This window comes from Prinia subflava, chromosome 4 (assembly GCF_021018805.1).
Source record: "Prinia subflava isolate CZ2003 ecotype Zambia chromosome 4, Cam_Psub_1.2, whole genome shotgun sequence".
Classification (NCBI taxonomy): Eukaryota; Metazoa; Chordata; class Aves; order Passeriformes; family Cisticolidae; genus Prinia; species Prinia subflava.
This window is the reverse complement of record NC_086250.1, coordinates 45,292,738-45,315,117: the sequence shown is the minus strand read 5'-3', so window position 1 is coordinate 45,315,117 and position 22,380 is coordinate 45,292,738. Positions and strand designations below refer to the sequence as shown.

The following is a 22,380-nucleotide window of genomic DNA, read 5'->3' as shown; positions in this document are numbered from 1 at the left end:
ATCTTTTGTGATTTTTCACATACATGTGATTTTAAAATATTATTATTCTTTAGAAATAAAATTTGCATGTAAATGGTATGTGAATTTATGTCTACTTCCTCAGAATAAGTGATAAGTGTTGACTGATGTGAATAGACAGAGTTTCTGATTTTCAAAAAAAAGGGTGTTGTATGCTATCCAAATGTCTTTAAGATTTGTCGATGTGGATCTGTGATGAAATGGTTATCTTGTGCCAAAATCCATGTGGTTCAGCTGGGATACAGAAGGATTGTGTGTTTTGTACTTGAATAGAGGAAAAAAAAATGATACATTGCTATTTATTCCCAAACATTTACTTTTAGGAGAAACGCCATATAATTATCTGAACCTTAAAAAGTATCAAAAGGGACTGGGGAGTCAGGAAAGTAATTCTTCTATTCTTAGGGCCTTAAGAATGAGAGTCCTGCATATGGCCTATAGGACACTCTTGCTACAAAACTCACAGAAGCTGAAAAATTGTGTCCTTGATAGGATCTGAGTTAGAAACAAGAATGCAGCAGAGACTGGAATTGAAGAGTGGCTAGAAGAGCCAGGCATGAAGCTTTCTCTCTAATTGCCTCCATGAGATGGGGCTGAATCTGAACACCCCAGCAGTGTGACTTGAATTATCAGAGAGGGTTTGCAGAAGCTCTTTCCTTGGAGAAATTTCTTTGGTTTTCTTATAACTTAATTTGTTCATTGATTGCTCTGGCTCTTCCTCTTAAATACAACTGATATTTTTCCATATAAATTAGATTATAATTAGGTTGTTATTTTATGGATGATACTTCAAATGATAAAATTATAACATTAAATCTTAGTATTTTTGGCTTCAGTTATCTGACAGACCACAGATATGCATTGAGTATAGGTGACCAACCTAGCTGCCTTTTGAATTACCTACTCACAGTCTTAGCTGCAGTGGTGTGGTACTTTTGGGTGTCACAAGCATTCAGCATAAGGAGTTTTGAGCTTTTTATATGTATAGAAATATGTTCAAAATCTGCAGGCTTCTCATCACTGCATACAGCATCAGGGCTAGCTAGAAAGATCAGCTGACCTTTACATTGGTGGTTACATCACAGTGCAGTTATTTTGCATGTCCTTGTGAGTGGCCATGGCCATGCAAGTGCTGATTCTTTGGAAGCTAAGTCAGAGGAAAGATGATGCTACCTTGTACTTGTGGACATACTCTGGAAACGTATTGAGTTGATATATACATGAAAATAATGGTCAGCAGTATCGTAGCCATGCACATATGACAGGACTAGAGTTGCACAAGTTGCTTCAAAATGTTACTAAAGGCTGCTGAGTTACTGAGGCTCTTTTGAGTTTGCCATCATTGTTCCTGTTTGCCTTTGTCCTTTTTGACAAGAAATTTCCATGGATTTCTTGAATGAAGGAGTGATGTGGCAAAGAAATTTTCATTTCAACCACTATTTGCAAACATTGGGAAAAAGAAATTTATGGGATCTGTCCCATTTCTGGGGAGTGTTTACACTTAGTTCATTAAGTTTCATGAAGTCTTATAACTAATTGTCTATACAAAGAAGATAATTTGAGCATGACTCTGCATCAGAATCCTATTTCTGATTTGCCAGCAGTGTAGAGGTTTTCCCAGGAATATAAATTTTAATCAGGTTTTGGTACCTTCAGATAGTCACATTTCTTACCAGAAAACCCTACCTTTCTATCCCAGCACAGGATCCTCTCATTTCCACAGCAGCTCACAACAGTTAGGTCCTGTGTAGCAGTCAACAATGGTCCCACTGCTCTGGAAACAGCAGAATGGTATTTTTTGTGTAAGGATGCTGCACAGCCCTGTGTTCAAGGGCTTAGCCACTGACTGCCATTGACCAATTAGCCTTCACATTTTGTAGTGGGCTGATGCTTGCAAATCTTGCCCCAAACACCTGAATTTGTATAAATTTAGCATAATCAAACCTTGCTCTTATGTTTTTTAATACCCTAAGGCCTCATCTAAACCAGGAAGAATTTGCTGCTTTGCTTGTAGCAGAGAGAAGCCTTGGCACAGTCTTTTAGTTTTGCCAAGCTATGCTACATTTGCAATGTAATTACCTCTGGTTGATTATTTGTCTGTTCATAGCAAATTATTTATATGCTAGTATAAATAGGCTAGTTCTCTTTCCTTGAAAAAGCAGCAGCTGACTCTGCTAGTCAAATCTTCCTATCTTTGGTCTTAATGGTTGTATAATAGCCATAGCAGATAAGTGACAAAACATTGAAAATTGGCCTTGTTTCTTTTTAGACATCAGAGACATGTTTATTGACATCTGCATTAATAACACCGCTATGCCAGGAATCCTTTAAAACAATTGCATGCCACAGAAAATGCTGAAATTCAAAATTAAAGGCACCCCTCCTATGTTAGCTGCATTTTAAAAAGTTAATAGAACAAGATAAGAGAAATAATTTTAAATTACTTTCTAAATATTGTAATTTCTTTGTGTTTGGCACACAAAGCAGTGTTTGGATGCTATTGGGAGGGACAGTTATGGAAGGGTTCAAACCATTTGTAATTTCTGGCAAAGATTAAAAAACTTATTTCTCCTCTGAGGTGTATATTCCCTCTTGCATGGATACCGAAATATGCTAATCAAAGTCATCAAGTGGCTTGATGTACTGCACAAATAATTCATGCCGCTATATTTTGCACCCATGTTTTCGTGCTGCCTTTTCTCTCACCTTTGCCGTATTCATGTGTTTTTCTGCAGGTGAATGGGAAGGACCTCTCCAGGGCCACTCATGAGGAGGCGGTGGAGGCTTTCCGCAACGCCAAGGAGCCCATTGTAGTCCAGGTTTTACGGCGAGCCCCAGCCGCCAAAGCTCACAGCGGCGCTCAGGATGTGCGGCTTATGGACGCCAGCACTCAGACCGACATCACTTTTGAGCACATTATGGCTCTGGCCAAGCTCAGGCCTTCCACACCACCAGTTCCTGATATCTGCCCTTTTCTACTTTCAGACAGGTATGGTTTATCTTTTTCTGCTGTTTACCTGTAGGACTAAGGCACTGCAGTGTTGGTCTTCTAGCCTTCTCTTGAAAATTCTCAGGAACACTTTAAATAAGTAATAAATGTTGTTGATAAGCACTATCCCATTCAGGCTTCAGTGACAGCATTCCTAAACTCTGCTTGTAGATTAGGGCTACAGGAAGGAATCTCAGCCATGTTTACTTTGTGTTTGTGTGTCTATTCATCCAAAGCTAAGCCCTAGTCAAGAAGAAAAACACTTCTGTGTTCCAAAGTACCAAAAAGGCTTCTTCAGACACAGAAAGACCTTGTCTTGTTTTCTTTTCTTCCAAGTTTTTAACAAAAAAAATCAAGGAAATGAGTGATTTAATATAAAGGTCCCCTTATCAAAAGCAAAACAATTCCAAAAATATAGAGATCAAAAAGTACCATTTCATCTGTCATATGGCAAAATATATGAATTAAATTATCTCTCTTTGGAACTGAATTGGATGCAAGCATCAGCAGGTGGTGCTTATACGTAAGTAGGGTGTAGAGTTCTTCCTCTTTTGACTCCACCTCATAAATAACATGGTAGTGGGTGAGCCCAGATGACCCTACAGATCCTCTGTAGCCTGCAAAACTATGACAGCCCTAGAGCTTTTTCGCTGATTTGCTGACATGTTGAGTGTCTCTGCAGAATTGATGCTAATGCAGAACATGCCACTTTTGACTTTGATGTAGGTCCATTTTTAGAAGTTCTAAATTAGATGGATTTGGCTTACTGTTGACTTCTGCTCAGCAAGAAACAGGATACATGTATTTCTGAGTTTTTACTGGATATTTCTAAAATATGACCTACCGTGATTGAAGTCCTCAGGCCTGCAGCATGGGGAAGAGTTTTCAGCCTCTGCTGATATATCCACACTGGATACGGCGTGGTTGGGTTCCAGCCTTGGGTCTAAAGATGTTTTAAAGACCTTATTCTTTGTGTTCCAAGCCCATTTAACAGCACAGTTTACTGACATTTGTAACTGTGCAGTTGCTCAAGTGCACTTCACCACATTGTTACCACTTTAACACAGGAGGATGATACAAGTTATTTTATGCAAATTCTTGAACAGTTTGTGAGCCTGATATGGCCTGTACACTGTTCAAGACTATGACTAGATAATTAGTGAGTTTTCCCCAGCCATGACACAGCACCTGAATCCAGAGTTATGTGCCTTTATAAGTGTAAGGAATCCAAAAATGTCAGTGAAGCAGTTTGACCCAAACCAGACCCTTTTAAGAAATCACTCTGTGTAAATCTGCCTAAAGATGAACCCAGCAAAACGAACTCAGCCAGAGCATGAGCTTTTGCAAAGAAAACAGCTTGTGCTGCTTCTTGATACTGCTCCTTTCAGGCTGTCAGCCATTCAAAGGAGCACTCCTGAGATGAGAAAACTATGAAGTGAGGCTGGGTTGGCAGCGGGATGGGGATGGGGTAGGTGGGAGGTGACGGTGGGGAAGGGGGGGCAGGGGGTGAGGTGAGATTACCACCTTTTAATTTAAAAAAACCCATATTGTCTCATCTACTGTTATTGCACTGCTTTGTTCCACATAGCTGCCATTCTCTTCATCCAGTGGAGCATGAATTTTATGAAGGCAATGAGTATCTCTCCAGCCTGCCTGCTGATGCAGATAGAGCAGAGGACTTTGAGTATGAGGTAAGATCATGACTTCACCCTCTCTTTCTGTTATTACACGTATGACATTTACACAGCTGATAGCAGGCCCCTCTGAGAAAAAGAAGAGTGGGAATACTTCTTAAAAATCGTCACAAAAGGCAGTTTTATATTATATACCTGTGTGATGTCACAGGATTTACTGGGGTTAGGCTAAAGATGTGAAATTTGAAAGCAGAACTCAGCAGTGGGTGACTACATACAAGTCTAGGAGGCTTGTTAAACATATTCTGTCTTTGTGCAGAAGAGACTGCAACTCAAATGCTTCTCTTTAGTAGATCTAACACTTTAAAGCAGGCCTTTCCACAATTACAAATGGTTACTGGAAGTTTAACTGTTTTCCCCCTCCTACCTCTAATTTTAAGAATCAATTGTCCTTGTATTTCATACCTTTGAAATCAGTCTTCTGGATATTTGGATATGTGCTTGAGTGTTTGTAAGGTCACGCTTCAAACTGGAAAATGAATATAATTTTTAGTACTTGCTCTTTGATATTTGACATTGCAAGTATTGCAATTATGAGAGATTGTTCTCTGTACCACAAATCCCCTTTTGCTGCTAATGTATTGCACTGTCTGGTGACAAGGGTGGATGTGTTTCTGAGTCACTGGAAAATCATTATATGAGGCTTCCCAAAATGATAATATGTGATTAGTGATGTTGCTCTTCATTAGATTTTCATTTCAATATCTAAATACTCTACTTGTCAGTCAGTCATTAGCTTTTCATGTTTTCCACTGTCATCTAGTAACAAAATATTTATAGGGGCAGACATAAGAAGCAGATGGTTCTTTTTATTATTAAACAGTGCTGAGTCTTTTCATAAGTTCAAGTTACTGTAATTTAAAAAAGAATGATTATAAATAATTAAAAATCTTTAATACAAGATTAAAAGCATCCTGTCTTCCTGTTTGCTCTACCTTAAAAAACCTTTTTAAAGGTTTCATATAACTGGATGGCATTTGGAAATTAAATGAAAGGCGAAAGCTTTGGCAAATATGCAGTGAGTTCACTTTTATTGTGTCTTTAGCATCTAAGACGCTCAACTGCAAGTTCAGCCCATTGCTGTTCTAGCAGACAGGGGAATCTAAAAAATCAAATAACGTCTACTTAGTAAATCTCATCAGAACAAGCAAACTTTTATTTGAGCTCCTTAAAAAATCATTGCTAGGGATAAGTGAAATGATTATTTCTTCCCAGTTGGATTTTGGTGTGAGACCTTAAGTTCTGTTTTAACTCCCCCTGTGTAATATATTATTAAATTTCTCTGTCAAGTGTGTTTGTTCATGATACTTGTTCCTGATATGTAATAGAAACTATTTTTTCTGGTAATATTTAAATTAATTAGTAGTGTAAGCATCTGGAAAGATTTTCTTAAATGGTAAAATATAAATAATTTTCACCATTTAATAAGAATATCAGTGACAATTTTTAAAGTGTCTACCTGGTGGAATCAATTCATCTTTGTGGCTATTATTTATCCCTAATAATGGCTAGCATAAATATTGTGACAACAGTAAGTGTTTGGGCAGGTTCTCAGTTGCCTGTATTCTCTGCTAATCACAACATCATAGTCACTAATTTGCTGTCAGCTGTGATTCAGTTGCCCAAGGCATAGTCGCTGAGTGACTGAAATAAAGCGTTTCATGTGAAATTTAAATGGGAAAGACACAGTCTAGACTCCTTTGAGAAAAATGTTTTCTACTAAATATGTAAGTTTTTAGGAGGAAAAAGAACATCTTTCAGCCTTTAATTAGCAGAGCTCTAAATGTGAAAGACATTCCCAAAGTTTAAGCCCATATGGTGATATTATGGTATAGATTATTCACTGCTTGTATTATTTGCTATTTTAAGTCCTCGTAAGACTTTATTAATCTCCCTTGCTATAACCAGGGATCTGGAAAAACTGAGAGCATTGTCCTCAGAGGTATATATATCCATCCCAAAAAAGAGTGTCAGAGTCAAAAGGGACTTCCCAGCTCCTGTTGCCAGTCCTGGGAGCAGCAGCAGGACAGGGGCTGGAGTAGAGGCTATGCTCCAGTGCTGCCATGGCCTCTACAGCAGTACTGCCTTAGGTGTACTCTGCTGTGGCCACTCAGTTCCTCCGCAGAGGGATTTGCCCTGATGTATTCTGGCTCCTCAATTATGCCAGTATTACTTACTGTGAAACAGATATGGGAAATAGTCCAATTTTTTTAATAGAATTTTAGAAGTGTTCTGGCTGATCTAATGTCCAGCATAGCTCTGCAAGTTTCTCTGCTGTGGTAGAAGCAACAGGAAAGAAAAAAATGCTCAAGTATTTGGGAAGATAAAAACTGACAAAACATGAACAAAAATTATCACTGTCCATCTGGTGCCAAAATAATTTCTGCTTTTATATAGTCTTCTCATATTTGTAGCTCTGTAGACTATTACTGTAAAAGTATATAGTTTCTAGCTAATTCCAGCATTTTTCCTACGCTGATAGACAGAAAGACAAAACAAATTCTAAAGACCCTATCCTAATCTTGCTTCTTCTGGGAACCAGGGACAAGCTACCCTCCCAAGACACTTTCCTATAAATGACTAGAAGAAGGGGGCTCCAGAAGGGGTTGAACCAAGTGGGGGAATTGCCTCATCACCCGTGCTCCGAACTGGGGATTCTTGGCAGTATGCTAACTTGCTAAACTTACAAAACTCTATTCACCCTATGTGATCTTGGACATTTTTCCTCACTTTCCTATGCAAGCCTCCAATTAAAGACCTCCTTTTATATGACTTCCTATATTAATATTGTCTAAAAAGTGTGTTGCTTTGTTTCTTGATTTTTAATGCATCATATCCACCATCTAAGGGTGAAAGCAGCATGGGGATGGAGTGCAGATGCTTGCTCATGCCATCCCTCAGTAGCAGGCTGGATGAAAGAACCACAGAGTGTTTTCTATCTCACACCTATTGATTTCTCCTGTGTTTGGGGAAAATATGTTTATTGTTATTACTGTGCTGTACTTAGAAGGAGGATTTTATCAGTGTTCCTTGATTTTATCATTGTTTTTTAATTTGTTACAACTTTCTGGTTGAATTTTAGCTAATCACACACAGCAAAAAACTTGTCTGGTATCAAGAGCACAGTTCCATTTTCAAAAATGCACATTTGCCTTTCCATTGTACAAAAAGATACAAATACATAGTTCACAAGCCTGCATGGCAAACACAAAAATTTCTAAACGGACTAAAACCCAGATCTGGATATTTCAGAAAAGAATTGAAACAAGAGAGTGAGCAGAAAAAGAACTAAAACAACACCTCATTATTTCCTCAAAATTGTTTGTAAATGAAGAGTGCATCAGTTCTGAGGCACAAACGCAAAATATGCAGCCAAATTAGGAAGTAAGGAAGTAAGATGACTAGCAAATGGCATGCTGGAAACAAAAATGTTTTCCAAGAAAGGGAATGTCCTGAAAAAGTCTGATCACTTTGGTTCTTGCTTACAAATATATGCTAGTGTTTAAGTACCTGAGTTACCACCATAAGAGACCAAGAGGAGTATCATATATGATAGCCAGCACTGGGGATGTGGACTTATACTTGCAGTAGTAGGATTAGACACTTACAAGACTCTTCTACTCCAGATGTAAGCTAGAAAAGCCCAGTGGGCTGTGATCAGATTGTCACAATGAAATGAACTCGAGTATGAGGCAATTGTCTTGGAAGGAGGAACTCCCAGGGAGGCTCATTAGGCTCCATACAGTACCACATTTTAGACAAATGGCTGGGAAGATGATGAAGCTGAGGGATTGTCATTTGCCAACTTCAGCATTCTTATGTTGCTACTGCAAAAGTTGTACTAGAGGAAATCTGAATTTCTGGTAGGTACTAAGATGAAGGCAGAGCCAGCATCAGTCAGTGTTGGCAGAAATGCATCAAAAGATTTGCAATTCTTGCATAGCCAAATACTCATGAGGACTTTTAAGAAGCAGAAATGGACTATTTTTCAGTGCTCCATTGGACTTGCAGTCAGTATCACTGGAAGAGAGCCAGACATCTTAAGGACAAACCCACCCAGCCTGACTATGAGTGGCTTTCTGCTACTGAAATTATATCAAGTGAGTTTACATTATACATCACACTTGCTGGTACCAATGAAGTGACAAGGTAAAAGTATCACAGTCTCCAGTAAATCTGTGTTAAATGTTGCTCTAAAATTTGTCCTCGTAAGAAGAATAAAAGATACTGGTGCTAGGGAAGAGTAAATAATCTAAGGGATTCACATTTAATAGCATTTCTGAACTTACTATCCAGGAGAGAAAAACTTTGTGCTTGGTTTGGAACATTAATAGTAATACAGAAATAAAGGGGACAGAGTCATTTAAATGATGGGACAGTTAAAAAATAGGTAGAAAAAAATCAACAAAGAATGTTGTAAAGACAGAGCTGGTCAAAAGAAAGTATGACTGATGTCTGGTCCTACACATTCAGTGTAGTGAGACAAGAAAACGTTACAAGCAGGCACAATCTGGTAGTGTTGTTTATCAACGGGTCCTTATCCAAGGGCAGAGACCTTCATGCCATGTATGTTCTGAAGTAGATTTTGATCAAAAGCAGATTGGGAGGTGATTGCTTTCTGCTGGGGGATTACAGCTTTTAAAACTTCATATATCTCATAGAGGAAAAGATACTCATTTCCAGCTGAATGCTTCTTACAAACAACAAAAGCAGACATCCTTGAGAAGGAATAGCAGTGGGCTGCATTATCTGTTGTTGCATATATGAGGAAGACTAGACTTAAATTTGCTGTAAACATTGAGGGGTTATTTTTTGGAGGAAGGTTAGTCAATGTAGATGTACAAAGGAAATCACAATCATTGCCTAAAAGACTTTCCAGCTTGATTATATTCATTTTTAGGCACAAGTGATTGCTTCAAGTTTCAGGAGCCTGGAAAATTATATCAACAGTCCATCATGTCAGGAGGGAAACATTTCAGAGTGAAAAAGGGAGAAGGGCAGGCATTGTGTTAGCCCACCTGTGTCTGATGACCTTAGTTCTAGTGCATGCCTGTGCTGGTCCTGATAGATTGGGACACTTTTAAGACCAGTACTTGTGAAAAGTTTCTTAGGATTGAGTTGAACCTGTAGGAAATTATGAGGTACTCTGATGCTCTTCACTTAGAAACCATTGAGCAGCTTTATGTTACTTTTTTTGCTCAGGAAGTTTGTGCATGTCAGTAATTGTACAGACAACCACATGAATCGAGTGCAGGTAAAACCCTTCTGTGGTCATGTTTTATGGACCCTTTTGTGTCCAGGCAATGAAAGGATGAGGGTTCTTGGAGGAAGGAACAGCCACAAGAGACTCAGTTTTTGAGAAAAAGCCATGTGAGATTTTTCCCACTTGGAGCATGAGCTAGAAACCTAGCTGCACACATGCTATGCAGATTCTTCCTGTGTTATTGAAAATAGGACTTCTGGAAATTAGAATATTCATATGCAAGTTGCTTTACTGCATCATCCTTCTCCTGAGCAACTCTGGTTAATACTTCAGGGTAAAAATTATTACTCTTAAGATCGTGTTCTGATTTGTAGACCCAAGGGGCAGATTTTTTCATCAGAATAAGGAAGTAAATGTGTGTGTAGGCATGTTGAATGCAAATGCTAATTTATGGTTATGCACAGCCATTCATTTAAATGTTTTGTTATGTATTTGCACTCATAAATCTGTTACCTGTAAATTTAGATTAGCCCTTCAAGTTTACTATTGGCCTGATCCAAACCTGCTGAAGTTCCTAAGGTTTCCTACTGACTTGAGCATTTCTGGATTAGATGCTGTTAGCTGATTTTTAGTCAGCTTAAAATGGGCCTTGAAGAGAGATAAGCTAGAAACCTTTTGGAATTAGCCATGACTAAGTCTCTGTGTAGACATTTTTTTCACTGGACACTTAAAAGTTGCATAGGGGAAAACTTTACCCTGCTCTCCTTGTTTCTTCTACTGTATCTGAGCATTGCAGTAGATCCAGTGCAGCAGTAACACACTGGTTCCCTCTTCCAATAATACTCATCCCATTACAATGAGGGAAGATATTTCAGGGGTAAATTCAAATTCACCAGTTCCGTGACATTGCACTTTTGAAGTGATTTATTTCTATTGGCATTTTTTCCTTAGAAATAAAGGAGTCATTTCAGATTAGCAGTCTGAGTGAGGCAGTCTGAGTGAGGCTGAATAAACAGATAAACACCTGAACACCTATAAGTATTTATGGGTCGAGGCTCTCATGGGCCACTGAAGAGTGGTCTAAGTGACATTCTGAACAGCTCACCATTGCTCTAATAGTCCACCAGAGACCTGCCTGCCTGGTGAATTCCTGTTTAAGACCTTTTCAACACGTGGATTACTTAACCAATAAAACAAACAGGTCTGTCTATCTTGTAAAATACATATTTAGGACCTTTTTAACATGAGGATTACCGAGCTGATAGCCTGTAACAGCTCCCTTCAGAGCTCTGATAGCCTGCAAACACCCCTGTGTAAGCATTACCAGAGCTTGCAGCAACACAACTGGAACTCCTCCTCAATTGCTAGCACCTGAACAAACAGTTTTTATGGAAACAGCTCCTGTGCACACACTGCCAGCACTGCTGATTGCTGCCATCAGGCTCTTTCGTTTTGCTACTTGAGAAGTGTTTCTGCACCATGAAGCTAGCTATCAGGTTGTGCTTGTTTTTTTACTGTATTTCCTACTGTGATTGGAGTCTTTATATTTTACCCTGAACTTCTTAAAATTGAAGATAAATCACAAAATGCACCTCTAGGAAATAAAAGGCAGTTTTTGAATTCAGCAACCACCAGACGTAATTTAAAAGAGAAGGCTTCAAAAAATATGGAACCTTATAGAGATATGGAGTTGTAGTTTGGAAGAGCTGAAATGGTGGACAAGGTTTTGTCTTTTCATTGTCATCAGACCTGACTGGTGTGGTAGGAGAAATAGGAACAAACTTGCTGCATTGTAGATTTTCAGTCTACAGCAGAAAGCAGATGCTTCTCACCACATGCCTTACCTTATGGAGCTGGTGTTGTGGTGAAGGGACTGAACTGACAGCTCAAAGAGGGCTTAGATAATTTGGGACTTCATTGTAGAATCGTGGAATGATTTGGATTGGAAGGGCCCTTAAAGATAATCTAGTTCCAGGTGTTCCTGTCCATTGGCAGGGACACCTCCCACTTGACCGGGGTGTTCAAAGCCTCTTCCAGCATGGCCTTGAATGCTGCCAGGGAGGGAGCATCCTCAGATTCTCTGGGTGTCACCCTCACAGTGAGGAACTTGTTCCTAGTATCTTATCTAATGTGCCCTCTTCCATTTTAAAGCCCTTACCTCTTGACCTATCATGACATGCCCAGCTCTCTCCAGCTCTCTTGTAGCCCCTCTTAGGTGCTGGAAGGCTGCTCTAAATTATTTCTGAAGCTTTCTCTTTTCCAAGCTGAACAACCCCAATTCTCTCAGTCTGTTGTCATAGGAGAGAGGCTTGGTACACTAAACTAGCAGTTATGACTGAATCATGGTTGCCCCGTGGAATAGAGACATTTACTGACACCATTATTCTAAATTTTTTGATGGCAATTCTTAGTATTCATGAAAAGAAGTATGAAGGAAGTGAACAGGTGTGTGTGCCTGTAGTCTGTGGTCTTGGTTGCTTAGGAGAGTCTGGTTTATGGGAACTGGGAGTGATTGGCCTTTTTTTCCCCCACATTCCACCTGTTCTATCACACAAATATAAAGAGAAAAAATGTACTGTGTTTTAAAGCTCTCTTGTGAGGAATTAATTCTCCAGGATTAGTAAGTAGATAATTAGAGTTGTTTCAGTTGGGTCCGAGGAAGCACTACAATGATCAGGGCTTCTAAAACCTTTCCTTGTGATTTCTGCCTTTTAACTCAAAGGAGTTCTGAGTGGCAAACACTCAGCCTGTGACCCAGCTGACTGCAACTATTGACTAAAAATGGAAAAAGTCACAGTTGAAAGGAGAAAGTGATGCTAGAATATTTTTTGCTGTATTTCGTTGAATAACACTGCTTAATAATTAAAAGAAGACTGTTTGAGTATGCATTTGGCATAAAACAGCATAAGATTATGTCTTTTCACTGTATTTTTATTTTTAAAATACCTGTGAATTTACATCAGTATAATTTACTCATAGACAATAATAAACTTGGAATTTCTCCCTAACTGTGGCCACTTGTACACTGTAAATGAGCATTGATTGAGGATTTATAAAAGGAGCAGTCCTTTTCTTTCAGCTTTTCGTTTAAGTGTTGAAGTCACTTTTCAAGTATAAATAAATTAAACAAAACCATTCTATTTGGTTTTTTCAGTGTTATGATGTCCTGTATTGCTACACAAATTCACGAGCAGGTGAACTAAGGACAGTTGTATTGAGAGCCTTGCCAGGCCAGTCAATGGCAGAACTTCCAGTAAAAGCCAGAAGCCTTTAATCGTAATGCATTCTCTTTTTTTGGCCATTAAATCATTCCTCTTCCTTGCTAGTAGTTGGGTCATATAGATAGAAGGCAATGTCAGGGTAATTTCTGCCATGGTTGTTCGTTGATTTTGAGTGTATTGCTGTATATCATCACAAAATTCTGACATTCAATGTGAATGAAGTTGCTGTCATCTCACCTCCCTTAAGTAACAAATATCCCAATTTAGGCATTTGAATTGTGTCCGCAACTGCAGAGGATCATGAGAGAATGGGGAGAAAAAGACACAAAACTGGCATGGACAAATTTATCAAGGTTATTACCTTTATTGTGTTTTAAAACAGGAGGAAAATGTATCAAGTCAGTGATATTCATTCTGTTTCATGGTTTCATAAAACAAGCACAGGGTTGCTCCTTACTTCACCTGGAAGCTAATAAAAATTCTTACTTGTCAGAGCTTATGTTTTTCCAGGAAAATGAAGAAAAGTGACTTTAGTTCAGCAACACTTTATTGCTGGGCAACATTACAATGTATGAAATGTGCTTTGCAGTCAGTGAACGAAGAGAAAGGTGCTGGCAATATTTTCATATTTATGGAAATCTGTGGGTTATAAATCATCTGTTTTGGAGAAATTCTTTGTTTAGACAGTTCTTACATTATTATCCCACATACTTCCATATATGCTTTACAATAAAAATGTTTCTAAGGGTTTTATTAATGCTATTTTTCATATGCCTTCTACTTGAATGCTCATGTAGTCTGTCTTAGAAACATGAAATCTAGTTGTACAGATAAAAGACGGGAGGGAGTAACTTATTTTACATATTCTTTTAAAAGCAGCCTAAGTCATGTTAACCAGTTTATTATAATGTTGCTATTTTAAACATTAGTATCCTAGGAAATCCTAGAGCACAGAAAGCATGGGCTGAATCCCCCTAGCAAGAGGGAGCCTTTTACAATAAACTGGACTTAAAACAAGGTTTCAGTATTATGCATGCTGGGCCTTCAGAGGAGAAATCAAAAAAAGCAGGAGAGGCCTTTTCTCTGGGAGTTTGCTTTTTTATTTAATGAGGGATCTCTTCAAAGAGAATGTGATAGTCATTCCTAGAGGGCATGGTTTGGTGAGCAGGAATACAGGTGAAACTGTATTGTGCATCAAAAAGCAAAAGATGAGTTTGCTTTGTATTTCGTCTCATGATTTTATCAATCTGCACAAGTATATGTTTGGGGGTAGGGGGCATTCCGTGTGCAACAGAAGTTTGAACAGCTGAAACTCAGCATGGATATGGTGCCCATAGATCTCATTTTGGTGCCAGAAAAATCAAAATGTGTTTTGAGAGCAATTTTTTATTGCTTCATGTGCTTGATTTATAGGCACATATATGTGATTAAAGTTTGCATATTTTAACAATACATATTTTAATATGTTTGTACCTCAAGGTAAACAAGAGCATGGATGGGATGGAATTTTAATAGTGCTTTCTAGGAATTTCTAAGTTCAACTTTAAAATTAGCTTTTTCATAGTGTTTTGCCTTTACTGTGTCTGAAAAGCATAAACTGAATTACAGGAAGGTATATTTCTGACAAATGTAATTGAAAAACTACATTTTTGACTTGATTTCAGTTAATATCCCAAAATAACCTTCACTCAGTTGCAGATCTAGGCCGTCCAAACACATGGAATTGTAACTGGGTAAGAGTTTGAATCTACAGCTATATGTTCCACTGTCCAGATAAATGCTTGCTGCAGCAGATGTTGGCACATCTGTTATGCCTCCCCATTTCGATTGGCTGCCTGGGTGTTTAGAAAGTGCTGATGAGGCAGATAAATCTTCTGACACATTTCAGGCCCAAAGCAGGCAGGCAGCAGTAACAATGATGTTTATAGAGCCAAGTACTCGGCAGCAACATTTTGAAATACAGCAAATATGAAGTATGATTTTACCGGCAGTAGGTGAAATTTATTGTATTGTATTGTTTTAATTTATTATTTCATTTATTGTATTGTGAAAGCTAATTATTTGAAGTGATTTTCAGCTAATCTGAGCCGCAGCTATGATGCTTCTTAAATCTCTGGACTTTGTGTATCTAAGATATATTGTCTAGAAGAAGGTACCTGCTACACTTTAGAAAGAGCTGTAAGCTATTAAGAGATTCTTTATTAAATGTAAGGAAATTTGGAACAAGAAACAGCAGAGGTATATGTGGTTTTTTAAAGGGGAATAGCTACCATTTGGGGACATGGCCTCATCAGAATTCTCGCTTTCAACAGTTTTTCTTCTACTCAATGAAACATGTGAAATTTGAATGTTTCTATACCATGAGGACCTGGAAAACCCCAGAGTATCAAAGAGGACATTCATGGACAGAAAAGTATATACCTGACAGTGTCAAGTATGGAGACTGGTTTCCAAGTACATAGAGCTTTTGCAGGTCTTCAATCCCTTCCAGACCTTAATCTCCAATACAACGAATGATAAACAGAAATGTAGAAGTCATTGTAAGGATTTTAGCACTGATGTCATGTGCTAATATTGTCTCATTCCCTTCAGTAGACATTGCCACTAAATTTTCCAAGTGGCTTTCAGTTACCCCTATTTGAGGCACGTCCAGAATTTGCAGTGAGCCTGTTGTAGAGTAGCAAAGAAATGGATGCTGATTATACAACTGATATAGTTATAGTTGGTTATGTTCTGCAATATATGATCTACAACTTCTCAGGACAACTCTTGCAGTCTTTGACTATCCTCATAGTAAGAAGCACTTCCCTAAATATCTAATTGGAATTTCCTGAGTAGAACTGATGTCTCCTGTCTCATGTAGCTCCACAATATACCTCAAAGAAGAGTTCTAACTTCTCTGAACTCTTGCATTTGATACCTGAAGGAAGCAGTAATATCTCCTTATTGAGAAGGTGAATTCTCTTCAAAAGGCTAACCGAATGCAGTTCTCCCAGCTTTTCCTTTTTGGAGATGTACTCCAATTAGTTAACTCCTCTAATTGTACTCCTCTAACTAGTTCATGGACTTCTACCCAGACATGGAGTACTGTATTCCTACCTGATAACCAAGAAGAGGTCCATTGTAACATTTTATGTCAGACCCATTTCCAGTAGAAAATGGAGGAGCAAATTCTGGAAAGCCCCAAAAGGAAAAAAATATTGGACTGATCAAGTGTGATGGGTTTGTTCTCCCCACCCTCAGGGAGCTCAAACCAATGCAACAGTTTAATGTGTTCACACACACTGCACAATAGATTAGTTACTACTCCAGTCTGCTTATCTCATTTTAACATAAGGTTCAGTTTCTGCCTTGTCTGTGCTATTCCTGCCTACTTTGTTTAATGAGAAGAAAGTGACAATGTAGGCTTCAAGATTAGTGAAAAAGAAACACTTCACTGCATATTATCAGTTAGCTAATTATACTTTAACCTCCTCTTGTATCCTTGCAAATTCACATTTCTATTAATGGAAAGACCAATAGCAAGGACCAAAACTGACTGCTGAAAAAGACCCTATATAAGCATTTTATCATGGATCTGCTCAGAAAACAAGACTTCATGGTTTTCCCAAATACACAATACACCAGAAGGGATGTTGGGTCTCAAGCAGGAGAAAATATATATGCATACATATCATGGAAAAATATAGGTATGTAGTTAAATATCTCTAATAAATTAGCGTTCATGCTGCACCACAGGAAAAGAGCAGAAATAGAGGACAAATAGGAAGGTGGAAGAATTAGGGAGAAAAGACCATGGCATGTTTGAGAGAAGACAGTGGATGTTTTACTTTTCATTAAGTGTGATCATCCAGACAATAGGGAACAATTGCTTTTTTAGCATTTAGAGTATTTTGGGTTTAATATTTCTTATAAGGGTTGATTTCTTGGATTTATTGTTTTGACAGGAATCTGAAGATTTGGTATCAAGCACACTAGCTAAGCTTCAAGAGAAAGTTTGTGATTTCCTGGAGGATACACTGTCAGCTGTTGAGCCTTTAGCAGCTGGGAAGCCTGTAATTTGTAAAGGAATTTTTTCCTTCTTTGACTTCCATACGACATGCATTCACTATAAACTCCACCATGTGTCTTTAAGCTGAAATATCCTTTAAATGCAAGTCAGACAGGCCACACAAGGTCTGCCAGGCCCACAGAATTTAGTGTTTATCTCATCCTCATATGCTTTAGACCCTTCCTCCCACTTCAGCACTGAATTTGTTCATAGCACAGTGATCACAGGCTTCTCATATTTGTAGCCAGCTCCATCATTTGCCCAGCCTGGCCAGTTGCCCTGTCTGCTCCATGACTGCTCTCCGCCCCCTGTGCTCACCCGAAGGGAGCCTCAGCTGGCACCAGGGTGTCCTCCTCCTCCCACTCATGGCTAGCAGGCTGTTACTGGTCACCACACTTCAGACTGCTGAATACTCACTGGCAGACCTACCATGCCTTAAGTTTCTCCATTGTTTGATTTGTCACATAGAAGTGTAATGCACACCAAGAATTTCCACTCTAGAGCTGCAGGGTGAGACTGAATTCATTGAATTCACATCCATTGAAGCTTCTTTGTTATCAAAAGATTCAGCAGCTACAGGGCCAAATTCTGCTCCCTCAGTTGCACAATGATATTTAATTAATAGGTGCCTATATGTCAGCATAATAATTCTGGGGTTTTCTGTTAGTTTTTTCTTTTTTTCCTTTTGTTTTGTTTTTTAACACTGGTATCATTGTTTACAGCATCCTACCATCCCAGAGCATTCTTTGGTCACAAAACAGCATATAGCTCTAAGGGTAGCTATAAAGCAGGGATCAGTAGGAAAGTGACTTTAAATATTTCTCATACTACATTGTGTTTGGGTTTGGATTATGCATTTGAAAAATGCTTGCTGGTATTTCTACTTTCTGCTTTGATGTAAACAAATCTTGTGTCAGAGATTCTTAAATCTAAACCAGACTTTAAAAAATGAGGATTATAAGAGACTTCAGCCTATAAAGTAAAGCCCCCACCCCTTGGACTGAGCATTGTTTTTCCCCACCATATGGAATGGAGATAACCCTCTGTTTCTTTGTGGGAAGCTACCAACCAAATCCATTCTGGTAAATCTGACACCCAATGTGATTTGTCCTTTTCAATGCTGTTTATGAGAAGTCAGGACAGTTTTCTGTCAAAATTGATAAGTGAGAAGACACTGGGGAATGCAATTTTATTTTTAACAGCACAGCTGCCAGCCGTTCCAACTTGTTTACATCTAGGCTGGCTCTGTCTTGCTCCATAGCTTTTCTATTTCCATCCAAATAGCCCCCAAGTAGATTGTGGATGTGCTGGTCTGTGTGAAATCTGAATAACACAACACACTGAGACTGTTAGAGAGAGAAAAAAATAATTTATTTCTTTAAGTTATTTTCACAGCTTGAGAATGTCTACCAAGTCTCTATAGACATTTACAGAATGGGTTCTAAAACTGATCTATAATGTGCTAAAATCCTGCAGTATTTGTAACCTTCCATGGTGAAGACACCTGAGGACTTAGGAGCTTTGCTTTACTGATAAAAGCATTGTTTTTCTGGTGAAAGTGGCGACTGTATGTAAATAAAATCCCCTGCAAGCTTTTAAGTACGAGTTTATTAATTGTGAAAAGAATGCAATAGGACCCTGCAGTGACCTGTGAAGGGAAGGGCTGTTTCATTGCACTGTTTCACACTGAATACTTCTGGAACACAGCCTACAATTAGCCGGTGTTACAAAAACATTAATGTATTTCCTGGAAAATCCCTCTGACAGGAGAGCATAACTGTTGATGGTGTTGGGATAGTTCTGAGGTCTAGGATGCCTTTGTTTGCCTGCAGTATTACTTGCCTTCTGTCTGGCAGCCCCAGCATCCCAGGCGGTTTTGATCTTTTTTTATTGGCACACTTAAGAAAGCTGCAGTGATAGGCATTTCCTCTACACAGGCTCTCCTGCGAGCTGTTTCTTTACAGTAGCTCACCCTAAACACTCAGTTGTCATGGAGGTAAAGTGAGAGAAGGGGTTTATGTTGGACTGATCTATCTTATGACAGAAACGCTTATCTAGAAGCTGAAAATTCTTGTTTCCTTTTGCCATTTGTTTTTTGCAGTTATGAATAAATAGATAGTATATATGATTTGTCATTAAAAGTTACTGAAGTCCAGAGATGGCTGTAAATGTCATTACTCTGATTCTGTGAATTATGGGGTGATCTGACATTTTCACTTTCTCATTATAAGCATATACCCTTTCAGGAATTGTAGTCATGCTCTTAAATTAACTGTTAAATGATTGCCAGGAAAGATTCTCTGCAGCTTAACTGACCTCCCTGGCATGCACTTACACACAGATATAAGCTCTGCATGTGCCTATATCGTCATATACATAAGTTTGCACACAGACACATGCACATGAAAGTAAAGAATTAAATATTTAACACCCACCCCAACCCTGAAAGCAAAATACCTACCTTAGTATGAAATTACTTTGTTAAATATGCAGCAGAGGCATCACAGACTCTCTTCATCCAAACAGAGAGAGGTAGTCCATAGAAAAAGAAACCATAGATGAAATAGATTGTTTTGATGACTTCTACCTATACTAGGATTTACATCTCTTTCTTCTGAGTTTCTTCAAATTACTTCTGGTCACCACCTCTAAAAAACGTGCTCAGTGTTGGAAGAATGATTTGGATAATGAAAAACATGATACCTGTTTGAATGACTAAGTGTGTGTTTAAAGTGTGTATCTTACCCATTGTACATACCCTGATCATTTGTACATGACACTCACAACTCCTCTTGCACAGTACAAATTCGAGGTGAAATAACCTGTGCTTTAAAATGAAGTCTAAAGAATAGCATTTATTCTACTGATGATGTTTGTTTTGTTACAAACCCCTCTGTTTTACACCCACACTCATTTGCAACTCATGATTGTATGTAATCTGTAATACCATTATCATCTCTTCTGAATTTGAGATGAATTTTTTTCTTTAGTAGCTTCACTGTTGGAGCTCCTAGGGCTTCATTAGATTGAACTGTTCCTATATGAAGAGTTAAGGTTCTGTTTGTGTTATTTTTATTTCATGAGCAGAATTACTTGCCAGTGATGATGAGTGTGTGACATTAGGAAGATTAAATATTACACAAAGTAGCAATGTAAATGGTGATTTAGCAGCCTAGAAAAGGTAAATCCTTCAGGTCACATGGAGGAAAAGACCAAGAAAGTGAATGCTATTAGTGAGATCCTGCCAGGTGCCTGGCTGTTTGAAGCCCTGTCTGATAACGATCCCAATGAGATGCAAGATCACTGAGATGCAAGATAAGTTATGAGACAAGAACTGCAGATTTGGAATTACTAAACACTTTTATGAGACTGAGACTGATCTTTGCTTAGTTTTCATAGTTTAGAAGCTAACAAGAAGCTGAAAAAATTATCTTACTTACAGAATCTTGATATAGTAACCCTGACAGAAAGTATGAAAAGCAGCCAAAATTCAGCTATGCATATAAACTTAAGGTTGACTTCACTCATAAAGATGCAGAATCAAGTTGATACTCCAGAATGAATCTTAATTTTAAGGTGTGTGTAGTCTGTGTCATCCCTTAGCATTTCTGTTTGATGCCTCAGAAGACTGACACTAGCTGAGATAGATGAGGATTTTTTTTCAGTGTAACTAATTTATTAAAATAAGTCATACTTTAATGTACTTTCTCAGTTAATTCCTCATTGAGCTATTCTGTAAGTACTCTGATCTCGGCCTTTTGTGCTTCATTCATTCAATTACTCATTCTGTCAATTATACCATTAGCAAGATGAACAGTAAAAGCAGCTTCTCAGCAATTACTACAGGTAAAAAAGGAAAAACAAAGACAAAATAAACTATTCATTTCTTATTTTGCTTTATTATTTTGGTGTTGTTTTTTCTTAACATGTATGCTAAATATTATACTTCTCCACTCTGGATCATCAGATATTGGGCCCCCTGTTCCATTCAATAAGCCTTGATTCCTTCTGAAGGGTTATGGCACAGAACAACTTGCCTGACACAAGACACTGCTTTACAGGTAAACAAGGAGATAATCAAAACACCTGTCAGCTAAACCTTTGTGTATTTTAGCGTCTCCAAACTCTTAGATCATCTCACTATGAGATAAATTGTGTAAAGAGTTTGGAGCTCTGCCTGGTAGTGGACTGTAAGGGGATAAAACATAAAGGTGTTTCATCTCATACCTGGGCTGTTTCAGAATCTGCACGACTTACTTAGCTGTGAGCAGTAATTCATTTATTAGTGGTAAGTGCATTGTTCTGAGTGGCTACAAAGATAACATTTTATTTTCTGGGTTTTTGTTTTGTTTTTTTTTTCCTTGATATTGCAATAATATCAACTAGTAAGAATTATAATCTGTGTTTGGTCCAAAAGGTACTAGTAATCCTTCACGGGTACAGAAAAATTGCTGAACCCACAGACATATCCATAGACTGCATCTCTTGGAATTCTTTTGCCTTAAAACACCATTACATTACTGTAGACTTTGCAGATGGAACTTGTCAGCTTTATTTCAAACATATTAGGATTAAGATAAAGCATCTCTGAACTTCATTGTTTGTTTCACACAAGGAGTTTTTCAGACTGGCAGCATTTTTTCTTTCTGATGATGGAGTAGGAATCCTTCTCCAGTATGCTGTGGTGATTTGCTTTTCTAAAACCTATGTGAGTACTGTTGTGTTGGCTCTTAATTTAAAACCTGTTGTTTTCATACTTGTAAACAGCAAAGCTTCCCTTCTCATTTCTATCTTTTTTTCTTCCTCTCTCTTTAGGAGTGTTGTTTGAACTGCAGAGGGAAGAAAGCACAGTGTTTTGGTTTTACAGACTAGACTGATCTTTTCCTCTAAAGATAATGGAGCTAAATGGGATGAGTAGATTCTTGTTAATGCTTAGAAATTAAATAGTTGACTGTGTCAAAAATTGAAAATGTTTTGGATCTTCTGCCTTACCATGTCACAAAAATATAAACTTTGAGCTATGAATAACAGGTTCTGATACACTGGGGAGTAAAACTAATTAAAACTGATTTTTTTTTTTTTTACTATGTCTCAATGGCAAGGTAATATTCTCATGGTAATGAGGAGTTTAATGTTATCTGATGACACAATGTCCATTTAGGAAAAATACTGTAGTGTTTGGATTTGATGCTGCCCTTTCTAGT

General features: G+C 38.1%; 1 protein-coding gene across 1 annotated transcript in view; it reads left to right on the top strand.

The window, feature by feature from the left end:
- PDZRN4 (PDZ domain containing ring finger 4) overlaps positions 1 to 22,380 on the top strand; it is a 235,540-nt gene that overhangs the window by 191,929 nt on the left and 21,231 nt on the right. Inside the window, exons 4-5 of the mRNA XM_063396633.1 lie at positions 2,754 to 3,007; positions 4,596 to 4,698. Coding sequence (XP_063252703.1) covers positions 2,754 to 3,007; positions 4,596 to 4,698 — 357 coding nt within the window. The remainder of the gene's footprint in view (positions 1 to 2,753; positions 3,008 to 4,595; positions 4,699 to 22,380) is intronic.